Here is a 26,769-nt window from a genome sequence, read left to right on the forward strand (position 1 = left end):
TTGGCGGGCCAGAAGAGGGCCTTCTCTGTGGCAGCCCCTAAGCTGTGGAACCCCCCTCCCCACGGTGGTACATCTGGCAACTTCATTGTACAACTTTCAGTGAATGATGAACATGCACCTCTTTACTCTGCCCTTCGACACCTGTTTTCTGTGATGTTGTTTAGGTTGTTTTTAACAGTTTTAACTGTTGTTGTAACCTGCCCTGGCACCTCTGAGTAAAGGGCGGGTAAGTAGTAGTAGTAGCAGTAATAATAATAATAATAATAATAATAATAATAATAATAATAATAATAATAATATGTAATGTACTGCCTTCAAGTCGATTCCAACTTATGGCGACCCTATGAACAGGGTTTTCAGGGTAAGCGGTATTCAGAGTTGGCTTACCTTTGCCTTCCTCTGAGGCTGAGAGGCAGTGACTGGCCCAAGGTCACCCAGTGAGCTTCATGGCTGTGTGGGGATTCGAACCCTGGTTTCCCAGTTCGTAGTCCAACACCTTAACCACTATACCACACTGGCTCTCTTCCTCAGCTTCTAGCAATTATTAAATACATTTTTATCAGGATGAATCTGTCTATTTCCAGTTAGGTATTTTATTCATTTCCAAGTTAATCTGCCATGGAATCACAGAATCATAGAATAGTAGAGTTGGAAGGGGCCGACAAGGGTACCCTATGAATAGGGTTTTCATGGTAAGTGGTATTCAGAGGGGGTTTCCCATTGCCTCCCTCTGAGGCTGAGAGGCCGTGGCTGGCCCAAGGCCACCCAGGGAGCTTCATGGTTATGTGCAGATTCGAACCCTGGTCTCCCCAGGTCGTAGTCCAGCACCTTAACCACTACAGCACACTGGCTCTCTTAATAATAATAATAATAATAATAATAATAATAATAATAAAATCCCTGAACTTCCCTGTCTGGTCCCGGATCCAGCATAAACTGTTCATCTTATTCAAAGCCCCCCACTATAGCCTTGAGCCCCCAATCGCCCCACTTTATGTCTGGTACATCCTTGCCTTTAGCTTCTCCAGCTCTACCATCCTCAGTTGTTGGAAGGTCTCCTGCTCCCTCATATGGGTCTGCTCTTTCTCCCTCAACTGCCCCTCATGCCTGGAACTCCATTCTAAAACATCGGCATGGTGCCGCTCCATCTCTCCCTCCCTCAAACATCCCTTCCCTTTGTTTGCTTCCTAGAGCCTGGTAGACTGCACTGCATGATGGTTATTTTTGCGACCTCCAGGATCAGAGACAATATGCCCTCTGGATACCAGTTGCTGGGGATCACAAGTGAGCAGAATGCTGTTGCACTCAGGTCCTGCTTTCAGGCTTCCCTTTGGGGCATCTGGCTGGCCATTGTAAGAACAGGACTCTGGACTAGATGGGCCACTGCTAGCCACGAAGGCTGCGCTCTGCCTCCACAGTTCGAAGCAGCATGCTTCTGAATCAGAACTCGGAAAGTTACTTTTTTGAACTACAACTCCCCACCAGCCCAATCCAGTGGCTATGCTGGCTGGGCTGATGGGAGCTGTAGTTCAAAAAAGTAACTTTTCCCAAGCTCTGTTCTGAATACCAGTTGCTAGAAACCACAGGAGGGAAGAGTGCTCTTTGCACTCAGGTCCAGCTTTTGAGCTTCCCATTGGGGCATCTGGTTGGCCACTGTGAGAACAGGATGCTGGGCCAGAGGGGCCACTGGCCTGATCCAGCAGGACTGTTCTTATATTCTTTATGCCTTTGCATAAGAATAACAGCTAAACTGTTCTTGTGCTTGTAACACCTAGGTTTTCCCTTTATATGTGAATTAGCCCCGAGCCTGTCACAATGCCACTTTATGTTCCCGACAGGTCACGGCTCCTTTCCTCCATATAGTTGCCATATTCATCATGATCCTCCTGGCGTGGCCAGTGGCCTTGCATTTCTTCTGGATTAACAATAAAGGTACAGGGAGCTCCAGGGAATAAGCACAGTTAATGAGTTGCTCCATGGCCAGAAACTTGCTGGCAGAAGCCTAAGCTTTGGGTCTTCTCCTTTGTAAGAAACACAGTATACTCCTGTGCTAAATGTTTGACAGGGATGATGTCAGAGGGCCCATGGCTCAGTGGGTAGAGGTTCCAGGTCGATCCCTGGCACCTCCAGCTAAAAAAGTGATAGCAGATGATCGGAAATAATCATTGCTTGAGATCCTAAGGAACCGCTGCCAGTCAGAGTAGACCACTGTGGACTAGATGGATGAGTGATCTGACCTGGTATGGCAGGTTCCTATGACTGCACATGCTGGCCCATAGAAACCCCATCTTTTGTAGCAGAAGGCCACACTCCCCAAAGTAGAAGGTCATCTCCAAGCAAGAGAAACCTTCACTTACCTTCACTTAGAGCAGGGGTGGGGAACTTTTTTGGCCCAGAGGCCAGATCTTTATCTTCCTCCACCCTGCAGATAGACGGCCCACCTGTCAATCATCAGACATCATAATGACATCACAATGACATCAGGTGATTAACAGGTGGGTGCTCCCACCCATTGTCAAAGTTTCCCCGAGGGGGTTGGGGAGATAGTGACCACCTATGATTGAACTCCCAGTTCATCAGCTGATGGGCGAGGGGGCTCAATCCTATTTTCTTCAACCATGTCAGGTGTGGGGCAGGTGGGTGTGGTTTTGGGAGATCGGCCTTGCAGGCCAAGTGGGGAGGCCTGGTGGGTCGAATTTGGCCGGCAGGGTGAAGATTCCCCACCCTTGACCTAGAAGAATGAACACTGCCTTGTACAGAGTGAAACCATTGGTCCATCTAGCTCAATATTATCCACACTGACTGGCAGTGGCTCTCCAGGGTTTCACACAGTCTCTCTCTCCCAACCTTACCTGGAGAAGCTGGGACTCGAACCCAGGACATTCTGCCTCCATGCAAGGCAGATGCTCTACCACTGAGCTACGACCCTTCCCAAAACCACTATGCTTGGCAAAAGAAGGCAGTCCCCTTAGGCAGTGGCATGGTGATAACTGCTGTAGGGCTGTTGCTCTTCATGACAACCGCAGCCCACAGCACTGCCCCTTCTAAGGCTATATGACACAAAATGCATTTTTGACCAATATGGATTTTGTGCCTTCAATACCGCTCCCACCACCGCTGCCGCCCAGCTCTGCTTAACATCCAGCCTGATGAAGAGTTCTAGCAGACCTGAACGTTTGTGGCATTTGGGTTGCACCGCTGAGCTTGTTGCACTGCTGCTGCTTACATGCAATGCACCCGTTCCGTTAACACACAATGAAAGGGACTCCCCTGCCCCCCAGAATAAGAGTGGCAGTTCAACCCTTAGCCGTGCATGCAAATGTTGTCTTCCTCTTCCCCTTATTAGCTTCCTTGGTAGGTTTTTCTCCTTGGGAAGCAGCTTAATTCTTTGCATGCTGGGTTGGCAGACAGCACCCCAGGAGGTGATGCCATCGGCAAATGCTGAAAATAATGGCTAGCAGCGCTTTTGTCCTGCCCAATATATCCCTGCCCCACCACACCACTGACCGCAGCACATTCCGTTCCCACTGTGGACGGAATCCCAAGCGGGAAACCAATCCCTCAAAGGATGGAAGCAGAGCAATACCATCAGCTTCCCCTCCCAAATTATGGGTGGCTTCAGCAGCTCAATGGTGGATCATGTGGTCTGCATGTATGGGGTCCCAGGTTCACGAGCTACTCATAGGTACAGCCCTCGGGGTTTCAAGCCAAAGTGAGTTACACTTCCGGCTGGCCCTAATGAATGCTGCATTGGTGCCACTAGCTCTGCCCTCTGATGGCTGTGCATTGAATGTGGTTGTCTGTAAGGAAACCCTGTGCTGTTAGGTCTCCTGTCTGACAACGTGGAGCCCACGGCTCGTATCCAAAGCAGCACTAAGTCCACTCGTCCGTTAGTGCAAGGATTTCCACTTGCGCAACAGAACTTTCCCCCCGCCGCCCCTGCGCACTGTGATGTCCCTGTATATATAATACTGTAAATATGGTAAGTGAGGGTTTATTAGAGTATATGTGGTAAATAGACTGAGTGAGAGGGGAGAGTACATGGGTTGGAATGTTGTATAATGATTGGCTGAGCGTTTGAGTGTCTGAAGGTATAAATGAGAGGATGACAGTAGAGAGGGTTGGTTTGGTTTGGGCAGTTGGTTCTGTGGGTTGGTTTTGGATAGGGTGGATTGGATTAGGCGGGTAGTGAGGCAGATTACTGATGACTAAGAAACATAAAGAGTAACACATCTTATGAAACTACACACTTGTTGACTAAACCTTTAAGTAATCTTGTTATTCCCTGTGTATATAAATAAATATTTCTTGGTTTACCAAAACGCCTGATCCTTGGCTGGGCAAGGGAAAGTCCTGTCTCAGTAACCTATTAGAATTCTTTGAGAGTGTCAACAAGCATATAGATAGAGGTGATCCAGTGGACATAGTGTACTTAGACTTTCAAAAAGCGTTTGACAAGGTACCTCACCAAAGGCTTCTGAGGAAGCTTAGCAGTCATGGAATAAGAGGAGAGGTCCTCTTGTGGATAAGGAATTGGTTAAGAAGCAGAAAGCAGAGAGTAGGAATAAACGGACAGTTCTCCCAATGGAGGGCTATAGAAAGTGGAGTCCCTCAAGGATCGGTACTGGGACCTGTACTTTTCAACTTGTTCATTAATGACCTAGAATTAGGAGTGAGCAGTGAAGTGGCCAAGTTTGCTGACGACACTAAATTGTTCAGGGTTGTTAAAACAAAAAGGGATTGCGAAGAGCTCCAAAAAGATCTCTCCAAACTGAGTGAATGGGCGGAAAAATGGCAAATGCAATTCAATATAAATAAGTGTAAAATTATGCATATTGGAGCAAAAAATCTGAATTTCACATATACGCTCATGGGGTCTGAACTGGCGGTGACCGACCAGGAGAGAGACCTCGGGGTTGTAGTGGACAGCACGATGAAAATGTCGACCCAGTGTGCGGCAGCTGTGAAAAAGGCAAATTCCATGCTAGCGATAATTAGGAAAGGTATTGAAAATAAAACAGCCGATATCATAATGCCGTTGTATAAATCTATGGTGCGGCCGCATTTGGAATACTGTGTACAGTTCTGGTCGCCTCATCTCAAAAAGGATATTCTAGAGTTGGAAAAGGTTCAGAAGAGGGCAACCAGAATGATCAAGGGGATGGAGCGACTCCCTTACGAGGAAAGGTTACAGCATTTGGGGCTTTTTAGTTTAGAGAAAAGGCGGGTCAGAGGAGACATGATAGAAGTGTATAAAATTATGCATGGCATTGAGAAAGTGGATAGAGAAAAGTTCTTCTCCCTCTCTCATAATACTAGAACTCATGGACATTCAAAGAAGCTGAATGTTGGAAGATTCAGGACAGACAAAAGGAAGTACTTCTTTACTCAGCGCATAGTTAAACTATGGAATTTGCTCCCACAAGATGCAGTCATGGCCACCAGCTTGGATGGCTTTAAAAGAAGATTAGACAAATTCATGGAGGACAGGGCTATCAATGGCTACTAGCCGTGATGGCTGTGCTGTGCCACCCTAGTCAGAGGCAGCATGCTTCTGAAAACCAGTTGCCGGAAGCCTCAGGAGGGGAGAGTGTTCTTGCACTCGGGTCCTGCTTCCGGGCTTTCCCCAGGCACCTGGTTGGCCACTGTGAGAACAGGATGCTGGACTAGATGGGCCACTGGCCTGATCCAGCAGGCTCTTTTTATGTTCTTATGTTCTTATGTTCTTTCACAGACCAGAAGGGTGGGCAGGGCATATACCAAGGTTGGGAAACAGTATCAATGGTGGCAGCAGTGAAGAGATAGTGTAACATCATCAGGTATCCAGAGCAACCCGGGGCTGTAATCTTTATAGGCACAAAGATACCGGGGGGGGGGTTGAGGCCTGCAAGTGCACCCAGACACAAAGTAGCAATAAGCCAGGAGGAGAGGAAAGCACAGTCTCAAGGCAATATTGTTTACAGGGAGTGTCTGGCAGTGGGATCTTGAGAGATCTTTGCTAGAGCTGGTGAGAGAACCGTTAAGAGACCAGGACACTGAGGTGGGACCGTGACAAGGTGGTGACCACGGGAGGGGACCTGACACGCACCCTCTGTGGATTTGTGGTCGAAGATGGCTGCTGCTTGCGGACTTCCCATGAGCGACTGGTTGGCCGTGAGAACAGTGACGCCACACTGGATGGGCCTTTGGCCTGGTTCAGCAGGCTCTTCTTATGTTCTTAGGGTGCATCTATTACATTAAATATTCATGTCGATTTTTGAAATGGAAATGGACGGCCTTCGAGTTCTATTTTTAATTGTTCTTATTTCTTATATCGCATGTTGTTATTATTTTGCCATTTGAATCCAAGTGCTGATAACAATAAAATACAGTGTGTTAAGGAAGAAGTAAGAAAAATACAACTAAAAAAAAACACGCAGCTTCTAGCACGGCACATTACAATTGCTACAAGAGGCAGAAAAATAATTCATTGGTCCACCAAGACCGGCAGTGTAGTGGCAACTTCAGAAGTGCAGGGTCCTTTCATGTTAGTCACAGCCATGCCCCCGTCCTTTTTGCTGCAGGGTTGAGAATGAAATCCTTGTCAATGCCTTCTCCAACAACAACAGACATCTCTATGAGCCAATAAGCATTAAACAGAGTGTTAGCTGCTGAGAAGAGTCTCCTCAGTAGCTGACTCACCTCCTTTCACTCTGATTGGCTCCACTAGGAAGAGTGTTAGAAGACTCTTGTCAGTGGCTAACACACACCCCTTTCATGCTGATTGGTGTGTAGGATGCTGAAAACATAGAGACCCTGCTGGAACCCTGCTCCCCAAACAGTAAGGAGTCTAAGACCCCCTGAGACCCTGGACAACTACACCACTGGCCAAGACCCTCAAGTGTTCTTCAAATGGTCTATGGGAGGGAAAGTTTGGGGACCACTCATTGCCACGCCACTTCTCCAATTGCAAAGCACTTGACTGTTCTTATTTCTTTCAGTTGTGCAGGTCTTGATTATTCTTCCCTACCTGGCCATCCTCCTCTTTCTTCTCTTCATACCTTTGGGGATGTATTCTCCCTGCATTCTGGAGAAGGGGGCTTTGGGTCCCAAGCCAAGCCTGATTGGCCACAGAGGAGCACCAATGGTAGGTTGAGGCTGCCTGGAAGAGGGCGGGACTGCAAAATGCTATGATACTATGAAGCTTCCTCCTTCTTTGGATAGTTTATTTTCATTTGTTTTAAAAAAAAGCCACTTCAGAGAACTGTAAACAAATGTTCACATAAAATTTTCAGCCCCATCCCCGAGACATAACTGAATCCAGATGTGATCAGATAATCAAATAAAATAATAATATTAGAGAGTCATTGTTGGTATAGTGGATAAAGTGTTGAACTAGGACCTGCGAGACCAAGGGTTGTAATCAATACTAGCAGAACTAGCATTGGATTCAAGCCTATCTCTCAGCCTAGTCTACCCCCGAGGGTTGTTGTGAGGATTAAATGGGGAGGGGTAGAGCCATGCACACTTCTTTGAACTCCTGGGAAGAAAGGCGGGATATCAATGTAATAATGATAATAAATACAAAATAAAAGAAAATAAATGAATACATTAATAAATAAAGCATATACATGAAACAAACGGAATAAAATCTACAGCACAGTTAAATTGGTGCCATGCATGTAAATGAAGTTAGCTACAGACCAATGCTAAATAAGACAAGGCCTGGCAAACATTTTTGACAATGAAATGCAAGCTGTTCCCAGAAATCCTGTCTAGATGGCACATGACCTGTCTTTGACTGACCTCTAAACCTGGGGCAGAGGCCAGTTTAGTACGCTGGACAGGGTATAAGCAAAACAGAACTTTGTTCCTCATGTGGTGGGAATGTGAAATTGTGCAAAACCTTTGGCTTACTATATTAGAGCTGACTAGATGCAGAGGTATTAGATGCCCTTTAGATGCCGGCTGCATTTTGCTGCATTTTGATGTCGAGTAGGGCAATACCTATGTCAGCACACCACCCTTATTTGTATTTATCTGCTTCTTTCTCTGACACTTCCGGGTTATCGCTTTAATCCGTTTCAGAAAAACAACAGAGCCTTGAGCTCCTTAAAAACTAATTACTTGTGGGTGAAGCTTTACTCGAGTATCATTTGCTGCATCACATGCGTGAAGTGCTGTTCTCAGCTGGCAAATTTATTTACATTGGTATATCGGGGGTTGGGATGTAAAATATGGTGTTAAATGGAAACAAAATGCAGTGAGTACAATCTGTGACAATTCAATTAGAACTCAGATGTGTGCAGACTAAAGACAGTGAGCATTCACAGGTGGGGGGAAATTAGTTTTGATTCTCATTTTCATGCGAGCCCACCTAACTAGCACTTTCTGAACCAATGTGCAACCTGAACCACGGCTACCCTTCAAAATTTGCACTTCTCTGAAATGCACATATTAGGCAAAATTGTCTATAAAAATGTGTATATTAGGAAAAGCTTGCATGAAAACACACGATTTGCAGTGCAGTCTCTTAGCCACTCTGATGCACCAGCTGTCTGTCAGAGAGACGTTAGTATTGTGGATGGTTTGAATGCCTTCATCACATCCAGTTCTTTCCCCCTGCCCAGGAAGAACTCTGGGAGAAAAAAAAAAGGCTCTGCAAGCTGTCAGTATGGTTCACTTTGAAATGGGGCAGGGTGGTGCTCCAGAAAGGTCCACAGATGGTTCTGTTCTGATGCTGGCACAGAGGAGGCATTCCATGGGCGTACAGGATCCACGGCCCTTCCATTCCCCCAACACGCCCCTGGAACGGGGTACGAATATTGCCAGCCCTGGAGCAAGAATAGTTTTATTTCCCTCTGAACAACCATAAAAGAGGCAGTATGCTTCCGAATAGCAGTTGCTGGAAACCAGAGGAGGGGACAGTGCTCTTGCGCTCAGGTCTTGCTGGTAGGCTTCCCATAGAGGCATCCAGCAGGCTCTTCTTACGTTCTTGTGGAGAAAAGAAAAGCACAGACAGAAAACAGAATGCAAGAACTCCACTCTGCCTTCAGTTCAGCTCTGTTGGCTTGAACCCAGCAGGGCATTAGGTGGTAACTGTAATGTCTGGGGTGAGTGCTGTATTACAAGGAGTAGTAGGATTCTTGCATTTAGCAGGTTGTTGGACTTGATGGTTGATGGACTTATTGAATGGTAAATCTGCATATCCAAAGAAATGAGGCCAAGAGGGACCCTGCAGCTATTGGAACACGTTTCAGAAGAGGGGCCCTCCTCCCCCATCCAGGAGTCAAGATGAGGCTTGTGTTTTTAATATAGGCGGGAGAAGCTGGGAACTAGGGAGACACACAGAGAGGCCTGCTCCCTGCACCATAGCTTTGGGGTGCCTCCCTACAAGCCTGATGGAAAAGCAAGGTCTGTTGGACTGTTAATGCTTTGAACCCCTCCATCTTAACCTCAGGTTGTATGTGTAAATAAACCATATATCCTATAAGACACCATAGCCTCCGCTAACCTTCTTCCAAGGAAACCAAACTCTGGGGGAAGTGCAGGAACCCCTGGAAGTCTTGTACCACTTGGAGATTGGGGTGTTTGTTAAGTTATGTTATGTAATGTTATGGTTTATTTCTAGGCCGCCTTTTGGCCAAAAAGGCCCCCAAAGCGGCTTACACACAAATAGAAAAACACAAATACAAGTGTTTTTAGCACTTTGTTTGCTGCCCTGGGCTCCTGCTGGGAGGAAGGGCGGAATACAAATTAAATAATAAATAAATAAATAAATACAAAATACAAATAAAAACAATACAATTTACAAAAATTCAAGCTAACAAAATCCTAGCATTTCTAAAAAGCAACAACAGCTAAAAACCAAAAGCATCCATCTTCCTGGTAAAGGACAGTCCCCAGGAGTGGCACACAACAATATATATATTACAGTGATCAGCCTTTGGTTCACCATCTCCCTGCACCTTTGCATTATGGCAGGGGTGGGAAACCATTTTTATCCCAAGGGTCGCATTCCCTTTTGAGCAACCTTCTGGGGGCCAAATCCTGGTGCTGGGCGGGGCCAGAGGCAAAAGTGGGTGGAGCAACACATGTAAATTTTACTTTGGTTCAGTAAGCTAGTTTCTACCTATTCTAATGCACCCCTCTCTATCCTCCATCCAGAAAAGCAAGAGACATGATCAGAGTGCAAGGACACATCCTAGCCTGGCAAAACCACTGAAGGAGAGAGGAAAGCAGGACCAGTGAGAGCTGTGACTTGGGAGATGATGTGGCCTGGGGAGAGGGCCAGGGGCCAGAGGGAGAGGCCTGGAGGGCCACACTTGGCCCCCAGGCCTGAAGGTCCCACATCCATGCATTGCATATTTAATGTAAGACAACAGTCAAGAAATCAGAAGAAGGCTAGGACTGGGGAGGGCAGCTAGGAGAAAACTAGAAAAGGTCCTCAAATGCAAAGATGTATCACTGAACACCAAAGTCAGGATCATTCAGACCATGGTATTCACAATCTCTATGTATGGATGTGAAAGTTAGACAGTGAAAAAAGCGGATAAGAGAAGAATCAACTCATTTGAAATGTGGTGTTGGAGGAGAGCTTTGTGCATACCATGGACTGTAAAAAAGAGTGTTAGAACAAATTAAACCAGAACTATCACTAGAAGCTAAAATGATGAAACTGAGGTTATCATACTTTGGACACATAATGAGAAGACAGGATTCACTAGAAAAGACAATAATGCTGGGAAAAACAGAAGGGAGTAGAAAAAGAGGCAAGCGGCACCTACCCTGTGGAATTCCCTCCCCTTAAATATTAGGCAGGCGCCATCTCTGCTATCTTTTTGGCACCTTTTGAAGACTTTCCTCTTCCAACAAGCCTTTTAAGTTGAGACCTATCCCAGTCTGCATCTGTGTTAGAATTGCTTTTAATATGTCTTTTAATATTTTTAACCCTTTTTTAAAAAAAGATGTTTTGGACTTCCCAGGAGGATTGCTCCGCCTGTGACTGCCTCTGAGACGAGCTCCCGTCTCAGAGGAAGCTTTTTCAGTTTTAAAACCAGTCAGAAGAATTTTTTAACTGGTAAAAACTTTCTCCCAGGCAAGGGAGAAATGAAGAGATCACCCACAGAAGCTTCGTTGTGTTTGTTGGGGACTGGAATTCATCAGGATCGCCTATGAACGAAGGTTTAGCCAGCAGCGTCGGACGGAGTCAGGGAATTCAAGCAAGCTCAAACTGGCTAAGCGAGATGTTTTTTTTCTTTAAAGAAAAACGGATTTTAACAGGCAAGCATTCTTCCGTCTACTCCTATCATCTTATCATTGTTACAGTAAAAGAGATTTGTTATAGAATCAGCAACAAAGAATCCCTGGGTGAGTTATACCTTTCTCTTTTATACACGGAATTAAGGAAGAAGAAAATCGAAATAGCTTATCTTTGTTTTTATTGCAAAAAGCTGGCATGGAATTGAGCATTATAAAGATATAAACGGATGAGGGGCATCTAATCTGAGGAGGAAAATCTGATTAATATGAACATTTGAGTACTATTTGTCTGGGACTATTTTTTCTGGTCTACTTTATTTTGACGAATCTGCTTATTCTTTATGCCACTAATTATTTTGATGCTGTGAACTAAATTTGTTTTGCACTCTTGGTAACATAAGAGATAAGGCAGTCTGTCTAGAAGATGATGTCAACAGGCTTGGAATATTAACTCCTTTGTTGCTGGAAAAAGAAATAAATTGCTCTTTGCTTGGGAATAGTGGCTATATTGGAAATTGAAGGGTTTTTTTTTTTCGGTCTTCAGAATGACAATCAAGAAAGTGGCCGAGACCCTGGATGTACAGGAGGGGGTTCTCTCTCTAAACATGTTTCAGAAAATAATGGATGAGATTAAGATAACGAAACAAGAATTGAGACAGGGCAGACAAGAGATGAAAATTGAATTTGGCAAAATGAAACAGGAGCTGAAAGAAATAAAGGATTCTATGAGAAAAGAATATATAACTGGACAAGCAACAGAAAATGAAAGAAAAATTAAAGGGAAGGTGCAAGTCCTGGAGATTGGAATAGATATATCAAATGTGGAATTGGAAAAAGATTTGGATTTTATAGCTGTGATGGATCCTAGTGACAAAGATTATTGCTTGGAATTCAGCGCTGTCTCCGAAGGAATTGGTGAAGATACCAGAGATAAATTTATCAATGTTTCAAAAAAATTTCTGGACTGGAATGATCTGATGGAACCTGAGATAGAAAAAGTTTATAGAATTAATTCCAGATATGTGACAATGGAAAAACTCTCAAGAGATGTGCTAGTGCACCCCGTAAACAAGAAGAACAGAGATATGACTTTACAACAATATTTCAGTAACACAGTCAGAATTGATGGCAAGAAAATATTTGTGTTGAAGGAAATTCCTATCAGACTCTTACTATATGACTATGACAGCAGAATTATTGTGCAAGGATGGACGATGGAAGATGGAACTAACACTGATAATGGAAGAATAGCTGTTGAAACTACTGGATTTACTAGACTTGAATAGATGGATTAATTGACATGTCTATTTGGAGAAAAATCGATAGATATATTTCTCAAGGACTGGAAACCTCTCTTTGACTTTTTGCGGAAAGAATAAAATGATATGATGTTAATGAGATTTAATGATTAACCAAGATAACCACTGGAGGAAAGTGATTTTGTAATATATTAAGGGACAGGTTTGTTATATACTATAGACCTTTAGCTGATTTATGACAAATCGGAAGTCAATATTTTTTATTGTATTAGTTATTAATTTGTTCTTTTTCTTTTCGTTTTGTTTTGTTTTTGAAATTTTGAATAAAAAAAAATTTATACCAAAAAAAGATGTTTTTAAAGTTTTTTTTTGTTTTTAACGTTGTTTTGTTTTAATGTATTTTAAAGTCTTTTTATGATGTTTTAAAGTGTTTTTAGTGTTTCTGTTTGCTGTCCTGAACTCCTGCTGGAAGGAAGGGTGGGGTATAAATTAAATAAATAAATAAATAAAACAAGAGATGGACTGATTCCATAAAGGAAGCCACAGACCTGAACTTACAAGATCTGAACAGGGTGGTTTATAACAGATGCTATTGGATGCCTCTGATTCGCCATAAGTCAAAATCTACTTGAAGGCACATCACAACAGCAAAATAGTTTGGTTCAAGAATCATGATGTTCGTCTGTCGTTGATATCTTCTATCGTTTTCATAACAGGTGGCTCCTGAAAATACTGAGATGTCATTTAAAAAAGCCGTTGCTTATGGTGCTATTGGTTTTGAGACAGATGTCACCATTAGGTAAGAGAATTCTGCTGCTCACACCCTGGAAAGAGTTTTGGACTGTAGTTCCCAGTCTGGCTTAATCAGCTGCAGACAAACTTCCTCTCCCTTTTGGTTTTTTAATACCTGCTCTGCTGTTTATGGCCTGTTGGATGTCAGTGGTGACTTTTCATTTGTTCTTTAAATGGATGTCTTGGTGCTGCCTTTTGAGGGGTTTGTATTGTTTTTCGTTTTACTTGATTTTATATTTGATTGTTTTTTCCCTTGTTTTGCAAACCAGTTGGGTAGTTTTAACAGATAGGTATGATAATAAATACTCAATATTAAGGCACCGTCTCTGTTGTCTTTTCGGCGCCTATTGAAAGCACACTTCCTCTTTCAACAAGCATTTTAAGCATAGATCTTATCCCAGTCTGCATCTGTGTTGGAATTGTTTAAAGGTTTATTTTTAAAGATATTTTAAAGATGCTTTGGGAGGAAAGGTGGGATATAAAATAAATAAATATATACAATAACTGGTATCCAATCAAATCATTGCACAAGCGGAATTGATTCTGTAAGTGCAACAGAACTTCCCATATCTTCTCTCTGCATGTACCCTGCACCACCCCAAATCGACTCTGGAAGGTTGGGGGAACCCCAGAGATTTGTGGGGGGATATGCGGGGGAGGGAGGAATTGGTGCGGAAGTTCCATTGAGCTTGCAGAGGTCATTCTGCTTTTGCAATGACTTCATTGGATACAACCCAATGGTCCTGGTGATGATAAAACAAGTTTGGTGTCACTTTTTTAGAGTTGTACCAAATATTCAGCCATTTCAATTTGGGGAGCAAAAGCATTAAGTAGAGCTGAGCCAAAATTACTCACAGTATTTTGTGAACATTTTCATCAGTAGCAGACAACATTTCTCTCAAAAAAAAAAATTAGGAGGGGGTACTCTTTACACGGCCCTCCCTTGACCCCACTCTCAAGACTAAGTTGAAAGTTCTCTGTGAAGAACTTCTGCCTTGAATTTGGGGACTGACCGGTAATGGAAAAGGCAACATCTGCCCTCAGCACATTTTATTATTTCATTGCCACTGCCTGTTTCACAGCAGTTTCCCAAAGGTGGGATGACTTTGCACAACCTTTGACAACCTCAGGCCCTGCAGATGCTTTAGACTGCAACTCCCATCAGCTAGCAAGGCTGTGCTGACTGGGGCTAGGGGAAGTTGTAGCTCAAAACATTTGGAGGGTTCCAGCTTGGCAAAGGCTAATTTAGGGGAATTCTGGGAGGAAAAGATGGGGACGACCAGCTACTGAGAGGAACAGCAGCAACAAGACCCTCATTTTATTTATTTATTTATTTACTTATGATGCAAGTGTGATGTTCCTATATTAATGTATATATGGTAAGTGTTGTTTTAGAAGATACATGGTAAGTGGAGTGAAAGAGGGGGAGTGAATGGGCAGTAGAATGCGAGATGATTGGCTGAGTGTTTAAAATGGCTGAATGTATAAAAGGAAGAGTGAGAGTGGAATCAGGGGGGGGGAGAAGAGAAAGAGTGGGTTGCTTGGTGGGGTTTAGAGAGTTGTTTGCCAGGAGAGAGTGAAGAAGGAGGGGGGTGGAGTTCAGATTAGTATTGAGTAAAACCATATGCTTATGTGCCTTAAGAAGAAATCTTGTTAATCTTGTTAGCTTTGTTATCTGTAATAAATACTTAATTTGGTTTACCAAAGGCCTGATCCTTGGCTGGGGTTTCACAGACCAGAAGGGAGGGTAAGGTAATGACCAAGGCTGAAGGGGAACTGTAACAAATGGTGGCAGCGGTGAAGAGAATAACAATACCAGTATTCAGAGTCTCTGGGAATACTAGTATTGGGACGTTACTGGTGGTTGCCTAGCAGGGGGATCTGTTGAGATCTGTGCTAGAGCGGATAGGTAAACCATAAGAGAGTGCGGTCCGGACTGGTGGAGTCCCTGGTGGTGCCTAGAGACAGGCAGTAACCACGAGCAGGTAGGAACCTGACAGGGAGAGCCAGGGAAGGACGCATCACAGACGACCAGCTACTGAGAGGAACAGCAGCAACAAGACCCTCATTTTATTTATTTATTTATTTATTTATTTATTAAATTTATATCCCGCCCGGCCTTCCAAAGGGAGCCCAGGGTGGCAAACAAACGAGAAAGCACTAAAAACAACTTTAAAACATCTTAAGAAGCAATACCAGCGCAGATGCAGACAGGGATAAGGTCTCTACTCAAAAGGCTTGTTGAAAGAGGAAGGTCTTCAGTGGGTGGCAAAAGGGTAACAGAGATGGTGCCTGTCTAATATTTAAGGGGAGAGAATTCAAAAGGGTTGGTGCCACAACACTAAAGGTTTACTTCCTATGTTGTGCAGAACAGACCTCCTGATAAGATGGTATCTGCAGGAGGCCCTCACCTGCAGACCGGTTGGGAATATAAGGCATGAGACAATCTTTCATGTATCCTGGTCCCAAACTGTATAGGGCTTTATACACCAAAACCAGCACCTTGAACCTAGTCCAGTAGCTAATGGGCAGCCAGTGCAATTCTTTCAGAAGTGAGCAGTCCTGTGGCTGCATTTTGCACCAGCTGCAGCTTCTGGACCAACCTCAAGGGCAGCCCCACATAGAATGCATTAGAGTAGTCCAACCTGGAGGGTACCAGCACATGGTCAGGCTATCCTGGCCCAAAAAAATGGCCGCAGTTTTCTTACCAGGGAAAAAGCCCTAGTAGCCATTGAGGGAGCCAGTGTGGTGTAGTGGTTAAGGTGTTGGACTAGGACCTGGGAGGCCAGGGTTCAAATCCCCACATAGCCATGAAGCTCACTGGGTGACCTTGGGCCAGTCACTGCCTCTCACTTTCATGAAAACCCTATTAATGGGGTCGCCATAAGTCGGAATCGACATGAAGGCAGTACATTTAGACATTTTTTAGCTATTGAGGTCACCTGGACTCTAGAGACAAAGATGGATCCAGAAACATAACCAGACTACAAACCTGCTCTTTCAGAGGGAGTACAACCCCATCCAAAGCAGACAATTAACCAATTATCCAGACTCGGGTATCACCTACCCACAGTGCCTCCATCTTTCAGAGTCTATTGGCCCTCATCCAGGCCACCATTGAGTCCAGGCACTGCTCTAAGGCTTGCACAGCCTCTCTCATTTTAGATGTTACTGAGAAATAGAGCTGGGTGTCTCAGTGTACTACTGACACCTCACCCCAAATCTCCTAATGACCACTCCTAATGGCTTCATATTAAACAGCATTGGGGATAAGATAGTACCTGCGGCACCACAGCACAACTGCCAGGGGGGCAAACGAAAATCACCCCACACTATTCTGAAACTGACCCTGGAGATAGGATTGGAACCACTGTAAAACAATGCCTTCGATACCCATCTCACCAAGTCGGCCCAGAAGGATACCATGGTCAATGGTATCAAAAGTCACACAGAGATGAAGTAAGAATAACAGGGTCGCACTCCCCCTGTCCTTATCCTGATAAAGGTCATCCATCAGAGCAGCCAAGGCCAATTCAGTCCCATAACCAGGCCTGAACCCAGATTAGAATAAACCAAGATAATCTGTTTCATCCTAGAGTACTTGCAATTGTTGCACCACAACCCTTTCAATCACCTTCCCTAAGAAAGGGGTATTTGCGACCGGGCGGTAGTTGTCACAAATCAACAGGTCCAGGGCGGGCTTTTTCAGGAGCGGTCAGATCACCGTTTCTATCAGGGTGGTGCTTTTGACCTCCTTTCACCTACCCACCCATTTTGTTGGGTGATGTAATGAAAAGGGCTCTCAACCTTGTGACCTCTCAGTTATAAAGTCACAAAATGAAACCAGACTGGCTATGTTGTGTTGTGAGAACAGCCAATTCATTGTGTGATTGCGGGCTGGGTAACTTCACCTGTGTGTCTAATCAAGAACAGAGAGAAGCAGTTCCTAGGATGGTGGGTGCAGCGCTGGGGATTGTCATCCAAATAGCAACAGCCAGATGAAACCATTGAACTGAGCAGGACTGAAACCAAGTAAATAATCACAAAGTCTTTTTCTAGAGCTGTGGGAGGGACGGAACCTGTCACACTGTAGATTCCACTTTAACCCTGAAAATTGGAACCGGTGAGAATATGAGACACAAATCTAAAATCTTTATCCCAGCTGGCATCTGTCGAGATTTGAATTTATTTTATGTGGCCGCTGTTGTTTTAAATTGTTTTTATTATACTTACAATTAGAGATATAGGAGAAATTAGATTCAGGTCTCATTGAAAGCCAAATCTATCAAATATTCACTTTCTGAAACTTCCTTCCTTCATTTATTTCATTTATATCCTGCCCTTCCTTCCAGTATGAGCCCAGGGTGGCAAAACATGAGAACGGAAATACAGGCATCTTTTAAAATTTGCACTTACCTGAATATTGCGATGTAGTTTGCCAACCAATGTTTAATAAAACTGCAAATATTAGGGGAAAGTGTGCATAAAAAATACATTTATGAAAATAATATTCAAAAATGCATTATATGAGAAGAAATAATAACCCAAAAATTGTACATTTATAAAAGCTGCATATAAAATGTGTTTATTAGGAGAAATTTCCCCTAAAATGCTGAAGATTTTCATGAGGATTTTTTTTAAAAAAAAAATTTGTGCAGAAATGTGGAGAACTGAATTCAAGGTCGGAAAAATGAGGAGAGAACCAATATTGACTGATCTTTCCATCGTTATTTACAATTATTGTTGAGAATGGTTTTTTTTATTTATGCAATTGTTTATAACCGTTTTTATATGTGCTATTATATTGTAAATCACTTTGAGATGCCTCCTGGGAAGCAATTCATAAATGAAATAAATAATAACGACTCTACTTATTGGACAGTCTTGTAAATGACATATGTAAAATCCCAGGCTTGATGCGAGAAGTTGCTTTTCCTCTTTTGAACAGCTTTGATGGTGTTCCCTTCCTTATGCACGACTCAACTTTGAAAAGGACCACCAATGTTGAGGATGTATATCCCAAGGGTAGTCGCCAATTGGCCGCCTTTTTCCCCTGGGAATATCTGGAAAACCTGAACTCTGGAAATTGGTTCTTTCAGGTATGTTTGAATGGGGTAGATTCCCTAGAGCAGCCCTGCAAATATTTCCATAAAGGTGAGTGATCCATAAAAATTATTAGGTCACATCTACACCATACATTTAAAGTAAGTTTATACCACTTTACCAGTCATGGTGTCCCCAAAAGAATCCTGAGAACTGCAGTTTATGATAGAGTTTTTGGTACTACTGATATTACTAATATCCTATCCTTCCTCCCAGAAGGAGCCCAGGGAATGCGGAACTGGTCTGTTAAGACCGGTAGTTGAAATAAAAAGAACAGAGAAACTTAAGGTTTATTACTACAAAGAGATAAAGTCATAAATCCTGAAGCAGCATCCAGCCTGCACTTAAAAAGCCATTATTAACTAACTGAGAACAGAGGCAGGAAGAGAGGGGAGGAAGGGGAGGAGCAAAACCTGCAAAAGCAACAAACACTTTAGAGGAGAAATCAGCAGAGGGAAGAATAGATTGCCTTTCTATTGCCCTCCCCTTGTAACATGCATTGGTGCTTTACTCCCAACATTTTATCCCTCACAGAGCTACATTTCACAGCACCCTTGAAGAACTACAATTCCCAGGATCAGGGCCGGCTCCAGGAATGCCAGGGCCCTTGGGCATCAGCTTGCCCTGGCCCCCTATGTGTGTGTGTGTGTGCGCGCGCACATGCAGCCCCCCCACCTACTGTCTGCTCTCTTTTACCATTGCCCTTAACGAAGATGGCGGTTGCGGTTTCCCTAAGGGGATGACGCCTTTGCTGCCATCGTTGTTGATGGCACGTGTGCGTGCTACACGCGTGCATCTCTGCCATCAACTAAGGTGGCGGCAGGGGCTTCAGTACCTTAGGGAAACAGTGGATGCCATCTTCGTTAAGGGCAATGGTAAAAGACAGCAGACAGGTAGGTGTGGGGGTGTGGATCATGGAAGGGGAGTGAAGGGGCGGCTGAGGGGCCCCCTGTAGCTCCAGGGGCCATCAGGCCAGTGCCTCACCTGGCCGCCCTTTAGAACCAGCCCTGCCCAGGATCCTTTGGGGGAAGCCATGTGCTTTAAAATGTCCATAAGGTCTCTGGAACACTTCCTCAGCTGAGCCATAGTCTGAGGTCTTATATTAACCCACTGGGTAGTTGGTCAACAGCAACAGAGGCTTGAAAAAGTGCAAAGCATTTTGAGTTTATCTGATTGATAAATAAGTAAAGCTGCTTTCCCATCCTCTCCACTTACATGTTCCATTTTAGGCTTATGGCTTTTTTTCTTCATTTCAAGTTAAGTGCCCTAAAAGGGTCTCCAAAAAACTGGCTTTGGCTTCAAAAACAGATTGCTTCTATCTGATTCCGTTCCCTGTTCGTTTCTTTACAGAATAGGCCGTTCTTTGAAATGCCCTCACTCTCACCTGAGGACAAAATACTGGCAAGGAATCAGAGAATTTACCAGCTCACAGACTTACTGAAGCTTGCTAAGCAGGAGAACAAATTTGTCATCTTTGATCTTTACCGGCCTCCAAAGAGTCACCCTTACAGGGACACCTGGATTAGCAGAACGGCAGAACTGGTTCAAAATGAAATGGGGAATAAATCCCATCTGGTACGAGGCATTCCTTCTTCCCAAACTCACCTTGCTTTATCCAGTTTGATTTGTTTCGAGAATGGCTGGCAGTAGGTGTGGGCCAGTGTTGGGGAATTTTTGGGTTCTTGGACTGGGGTTCCTTGAAGAAATTTGAAGACACAGGCTTGAAGCAAAAAGGTAGGCCTTTATTCTTTACAAGCGTACACAGGGTCAGCCTTCCAGAGTGCCTGGTGAGGACTGCAGTGAAACACAATCTGCATGGCTCTTTTGAAAATGGAAATGGACTGCCTTCTAGTCGATCCCGACTTATGGCGACCCTGTGAATGAATACTGTAAACCCCCCAGAGAGCTTCAGCTATGGGGCGGTATTAGGGTTGCCAGGTCAGAGCCATCCAAAAACCTGAGAAAATGGGGGCGGGCCCTAGTGATGTCACGAGGCGGGCCCTAGTGATGTCATGGGGTGGGCCCTAGTGATGTCATGGGGCGGGCCCTAGTGATGTCATTAAGCATGATACATTGTATCAACCACAGTTGCTTGGAGCATGCCATTCAAAAAAAAATCTCTGGAGATTAAAATAGAAATCTTACCTAAAATAGGGTGTTCCTAGGTCCATCTGAAGTGACAAGGTCATTCTTTCTCACAAGCTTAGGGTGATGCAAAATGGAAATGGACTGCCTTCAAGTTGGTCCCAGATAGGGTCTTCATGGTAAGCAGTATTCAGACAGAGGTGGTTTACTATTGCCTTCCTCTGAGTCTGAGAGGCAGTGACTGAGCCAAGGTCACCCAGGGAGCTTCATGGCTGTGTGGGGATTCGAACCCTGGTCTCCCAGGTTTTAGTCCAATACTCTAACCACTATACCATACTGGCTCTCAATCCATAATACAAAGTTCTAATATTTAATTCCTCAATGGCCATGTTACTATATAAGCTTTTTTTCTGGATCCCTTAATTATAGGGTGATTGTGATAATGAAAAATACACCCTCAGTCAGGGAAAAGTCTTGAATGAGCATAGTTTGGGGGGCTCTTCTAGATGAAGCTTTTGTTGTGCACTCGCTGTACCTTATTCACTGAATTTTTCAGAGGGTCCTATTCTTAAATTGCTCCTGTTCTTAAAACAAGCTGTCATTATTTAAATGGAGACTGTCATGTCACAAATTAAAAACACATTTTTTTAAAAAAAAATGGGGTGGGGGTGGGGAGAAAAACACAGCTCTAGGGGAGGGCAGTGCACCCATTTGCCCCACGCTAGCTACAGGGCAGGACCAAGTGGGCAGAAAGTAAATTGGGATGAATCTCTTGGGTGCTTTGCTGAAGTTTCTGGCTCTGTAGTTGGATGCAAGGAGGCAATCTCTGCCACACTGTAAATTGCCAGGTGACATTCACCGGCTCCAATGAGTTCAAGGACCAGTGGCAAAAGATCAGCTAAGAATCAGGTTTCCATAATAAACTCAGTTTTGCAAAAGCTGTTGTGTATCCTTAGCAGTTCTCTACAGTTCAGTAACTTGACATGGCCTTTATTAGGGAAGGACAGACAAATGAGAGGTGATAAAGAAAAGAGGGTGAGAGAAGGAATGAAAAGAAGGGTGTCCAGCTTGCTTTTGGCTTTATGTTCACCTACTGCCAGCTCTGTCAGAAGTGACAGTAGGAAGAAAAAAGTGTGCATGTGTGTGCCCACACCACAGCAAGCGAAATCTCTCTCTCAAGCCACCTCCTGTTTTAAAAAGGACTGTTTATGTTCAAGCACAGTGGGTTTTATTTCTATAACGAGAGGCGCCAAGGTTTTGAGCATGTTGGAAAGCTTATACCCTCTGACCAGGATGCCCTTTGGCCTAGTTCTTAATGTATGGCTGAGGGTGGCTATAATCACTTAGCAGCAAAAGAAATGCACACTGCACACCCTCAGAGGTACTTTGCTTCACTACTGCCATAGCTGAGCACTGTCATGGAAAAGTGGTTTAGGGGTTGAGCACTGACTCAGATTAAGCCCCGGTCTAAGGAGGGCTAATGTGTCTGGACAAGAACACACCCACCCCGCTCACTAACCAGTTAACCACTCTATATGAGATTCAGTGAGGTTGGAACACCCCAGGATCAAATCCCTGCTGGGCCATGAAGCTCTCAGCCTAGCCTACCTCACAGGGTTGGTATGAAGATGTGTGGAGGTCTTTTCTTTTTAAAGAATATGTTTATTCAAGATTTTCTTCTGTCTGTCCTGAAGTTCTGCTAGTTAATTTCATTGAATGTCTGAAGTTCTAGTACTGTGAGAGAGGGAAATGAACTTCCCCACATCATGCATAATCTTTATTATGCCCCCCTCCCTTGCACACACACACTTAGTTGACTTTTTTGTACACTAAAAAGATCCAAACACTTTGCCCTTTATGAAGGATGGCTAGATCAGTCTATTTCTGGCCTAAGCCAGTTTCACATACCTTCATTCCTAAATATTTTCTGTCCTGTTTCCATATAAATTTGTGATTATTTTAATGCACAGAATGCATTTCATTTTTGTATTTTTTTAAATAGGCATGTTGTGGGCATTTTGCCTTATTTATTACCTTATTGTGGGCATTGTTTATTTAATGACATTTGTGTACTGCTTAATCATAAGAAACTTCTAAATGCTTTACATCAAATACTAATTGGTGTATGCATGCATTTTTAGCCTAAAATATGCCATTTTTTCCCGACACACTTTCAGTAAAATACAGATTTTATATGCTTTTTGGTACATTCTTGGGATGGGCCCCCCCAGCCAGAGGGAGGATGGGTGAAGCCGCCGGCCGTCCTTTCCAGAGCAGGAGCTCCGGGGCTAAGAAGGAGCTGGCCCGGCCTGCCCTCCACGGCTCCTGCTGAGGCTGCTAGGCCGCATGGGCCCCGTCTCGGCAGCGGTTGCTAGGAGACGGGGCCCACGCGGCTGGGCAGCCTCAGCAGGAGTGGAGGCCGGCCAGGGCCGGCTCCTTCTTAGCCCCAGAGCCGGTTCCCCTGCTCAGGAAAGGACGGACGGCAGCTTCACCCCTCCTGCTGTGGGCGCTGCTGGGCGGCAGCGGCCGCGATGGGCCCCCCCAGCCAGAGGGAGGAGGGGTGAAGCCGTCGGCCATCCTTTCCAGAGCAGGAGCTCCGGGGCTAAGAAGGAGCCAGCCCGGCCTGCCCTCCACGGCTCCTGCTGAGGCTGCTAGGCCACGTGGGCCCTGTCTCGGCAGCGGTTGCTAGGAGACGGGGCCCATGCGGCCAGGCAGCCTCAGCAGGAGTGGAGGCCGGCCAGGGCCGGCTCCTTCTTAGCCCCGGAGCTGGTTACCCTGCTCAGGAAAGGATGGCCGGTGGCTTCACCCCTCCTGCTGTGGGCGCCGCTGGGCGGCAGCGGCCATGATAGGCCCCCCCAGCCAGAGTCTGCTGAGCCCCATTGCGGCCGCTGCCACCCAGCGGCACCCACAGCAGGAGGGGTGAAGCCGCCGGCCGTCCTTTCCCCCAGCCAGAGACTGCTGAGCCCCAGGGGAACTGGCTCCGGACCGGGGCTAAGAAGCAGCCGGCCCAGCCTGGCCTCCACTGCCACCGCTCGTCTCCACCCATCACCCTCAACTGTACTTCTGTGGGTGGCGGGAGCGGGCAGGGGCTGCTGCTGGGGGTCCCTGCAGGGGCGGCGGCGCTCAGTCCTCCTCGTCTCTAGTCCCTGCCTGCGACTGCCTGACTGAAAGAGGGCGGGAAAGCGGCCAGCCACAGCCAAACGTATGCGTGTGTCAATCACGCATGCGTGGCTGAGGGGGCCAATAAAAAGCCGGAGATCCACCTTTTAAATTGAAGTATAGCCGGAGGCCGGAGATGGCCCCCTTTTGCTGGAGTCTCCGGCAGAAAACCGGAGACCTGGCAACCCTAGGCGGTATACAAGTATGATAAAATAAATAAATAGAGTTTTTGTGGTAAGCAGTATTCGGAGGTGGTTTACCATTGCCTTCCTCTGAGGCTGTTAATTTCTGTTAATCTTCTGTAAATCACAGGTACTATGGCTGGAAGACTTGGATAGATCCACAGTTCAGAACATAGCTCCTGGATTCCAGCAGACTTCAGGCATTGCTCACCCAGTCAAGGATCTCCAGAAAAGGAACATTGTGAAACTCAACTTGGACTACAGAGAGATGAACAGGGTAGACATTTGGTAGGTTGATATATGGCCAAGTTGACTTTCCTTGCCTCATCTCAGAAAGGGAACAGAGTAGAAAATAATTTCTGCAGTGAATTTTTGGTGGCAAATTTCAGTGGAGCATTTTTGAATTGACACTCTGTAGTTCTTGAGCCTGAATAACTGAAAACTGAGAAGAAATGTGCCCATGTAATTGCTAGGATACAGCAATGATTTACTCTAGCATTACTGCCCAGGGATCTGTGATGGTACACCAGAACAGTTAAGAATCTTTATTTGATGTAAATGTGACTTGAGTTTTCCAGCCTTTCTGCCTGGCATTTTTCCCCAGGGAAGATTTTTGTAACTTGTTTCCAAGTGAACAGGTAGCTGTTTCATTCCAGAGGCTCTATAGTGCTTATAAAGATTTTTGTAACTAGTTCAATGCAACCTTTATAAAAGCAAATGCTTGCTCTTAAAAGGTTCTCTGGTTGCCCAGATGGTAGGTTCACAAAAGACTGTAATTAAAGGCTTTTCGGCTGCTAATGAGGTTGCCATCCATTTGTTTTTGACAGCAAGTCTTGGGGTGCAAGAGCTCAGGCAAATTTAGGAGACTACAAAGCTTGGCCTCTAAAAATGCTTCCAGAGCACCGCCATTTTTGAATGAGGTTCAGTCACATTCTGGCAAATTCGGGTGGCACAATTATAGCTGACTGGGAGGTCTTGTGCAACTGTGAGAGATAGCTTTTAAATGGTTTTAGATGGTTTTTAGAGAGCCAGTGTGGCGTAGTGGTTAAGGTGTTGGACTACGACAGGGCTCGAATCCCCACACTGCCACGAAGCTCACTGGATGACCTTGGGCCAGTCATTGCCTCTCAGCCTCATGAAAACCCTATTCATAGGATCACGTAAGTCGGAATCGACTTGAAGGCAGTACATTCACAGATGGTTTTTAATTGTTTTAAAAGTGTTAAATATGCTTATATTTTATTTGAAACAGTATTGTTTTAGCATTTTGATGGGCTCGCTTTGGGAGGAAAGGGCATGATAGAAATTTAATAAACCAACTGACCCACTTCCCAAAAAGATCAGGCTTTTTGCGATGAGGAAAGTGACAGGCAAATGCATTGGGAATTGTAGTGGAACATCACCTGATCTCCCCCATAAATGAATTGGAGTGAATGTTAATTTAATAGCCAACATCATCTAATCTCCCTGCAGACAAATCAGCACAGGCAGGATGGCTTTGCTCACCAGGCTTTCCAACGCCACGCATCCCTGATGGTCACTGGGAGGGGGAAGGGCAAGGCTTTTTTGCTTTAAGTTGTATCCCTGAATTGAGCAGGGGGTTGGATTCGATGGCCTTATGGACCCCTTCCAACTCTACTAATCTATGATTCTATGATTCTAAGGCGGGGGGAGCTTCATGCAGTGCAGCCACAGCTGTGGAAGCATCAGATTGGAACTGCCGCTGTGCCTGCATCGCACCATAAGAACATAAGAAGAGCCTGCTGGATCAGGTCATTGGCTCACCAGGTCCAGCATCCTGTTCTCACAGTGGCCAAACAGATGTCCCAATGGGACAAGCAGGAAGGAGCGTCCAATCACCCTCCCATTGTCCTGTCCTTAGTCAAAGGCCTCAGTCTCAGGTGCATCTGTTTTTTTCTCTTTTTATTAAAGTTATAGATACATCAACCTAACTGCTCTTGCTAGGAACTTTGGCCCTAAACTAACACCAACTAAGCATGCTATTGCAGCACTAAGACGTTGACTCAGCAACAGTGTCCCCCTCCCGAACCAGTTTCAGTAGGCTTGAACCACATGCGTGTGCACATGAAGGCTCCACCTCAGCTCCGAGTGTTGCATTTCCCTCCCCAAGTGCCTCTGAGCGTGGGGCGAAGGTGGTTTGATCTCCAGATCCCTTTCTGATGGAGGAGAGCTTCTAACAGTCAGCTTGGGTGTGGGAAACTGGGCAATGCTAGGCTGGGAAACGTCTGACATGCGCGGCTGTGCCTCAGAGGCAGGTAGTGGGGGCATGTCCAATTGGAGAGCATCCAGTGAACCAGGTGGTGATTCTGCAGGAAGGTCAGGAGCGGGGGGAGCTGAGCTGTCAGAGACTGGGGTTGGGGGGGCCTGAGAGTCCACCCTGCTGTCATCCCCCACCCTGGGCTCCCAGTCCAAGTTCTCATCCTCTGACTCACCTTTGACTAGCTGCCTCCCATCTGCCTGGCCCACACCAATCCTGCATTTTCCTGCAACTGGTATTCAGAAAAATACTGCCTCCGACTACGGAGGCAGAGCATAGCCATCGTGACTACCTTTATCCTTGATGAATGTCTCTAATCCTCTTTTGAAGCCATCTAAGTTGGCGCCCATCGCTGCTTCTTATGGGAGCAAATTCCATAGTTCAACCATGCGCTGTGTGAAGAAAGATTTTCTTTTCTCTGTCCTGAATCTCCCAACGTTCAGCTTCGTGGGATGTCCCCGAGTTCTAGAATTATGCAGTGAGAAGGGGAAAAAACTTTTCTCTGTCCACTTACTCCCTGCCACGTATAATTTTGTATACCTCTATCATGTCACCTCACCACACTGAGCTTTCCGCTGCCTCGCCCCTCCCTCTCGATAACAGGCAGCAACACGCGGTGTTGGGAAGCCAGGTGAGCAATGCTGCCGTGTCTCCTCTCTGCCAGCTGCTG

General features: G+C 45.2%; 1 protein-coding gene across 9 annotated transcripts in view; it reads left to right on the top strand.

The window, feature by feature from the left end:
- The window catches only part of GDPD4 (glycerophosphodiester phosphodiesterase domain containing 4), a 64,316-nt gene that overhangs the window by 17,012 nt on the left and 20,535 nt on the right, over window positions 1-26,769 (top strand). For 5 of the 9 annotated variants that reach the window (XR_009762924.1, XM_061629023.1, XM_061629015.1 and 2 more), the window contains 6 exons: window positions 1,839-1,932; window positions 6,981-7,126; window positions 13,217-13,299; window positions 18,241-18,391; window positions 19,746-19,970; window positions 23,952-24,109. Coding sequence is in view for 8 of the 9 variants with exons in the window: in XM_061629023.1 (XP_061485007.1) it covers window positions 1,839-1,932; window positions 6,981-7,126; window positions 13,217-13,299; window positions 18,241-18,391; window positions 19,746-19,970; window positions 23,952-24,109 (857 nt within the window). In the remaining variant the exon portion in view is untranslated. The remainder of the gene's footprint in view (window positions 1-1,838; window positions 1,933-6,980; window positions 7,127-13,216; window positions 13,300-18,240; window positions 18,392-19,745; window positions 19,971-23,951; window positions 24,110-26,769) is intronic. The other 4 variants (XM_061629016.1, XM_061629020.1, XM_061629021.1 and 1 more) reach the window with 2 other exon arrangements.

This window comes from Rhineura floridana, chromosome 5 (genome assembly GCF_030035675.1).
Source record: "Rhineura floridana isolate rRhiFlo1 chromosome 5, rRhiFlo1.hap2, whole genome shotgun sequence".
Classification (NCBI taxonomy): Eukaryota; Metazoa; Chordata; class Lepidosauria; order Squamata; family Rhineuridae; genus Rhineura; species Rhineura floridana.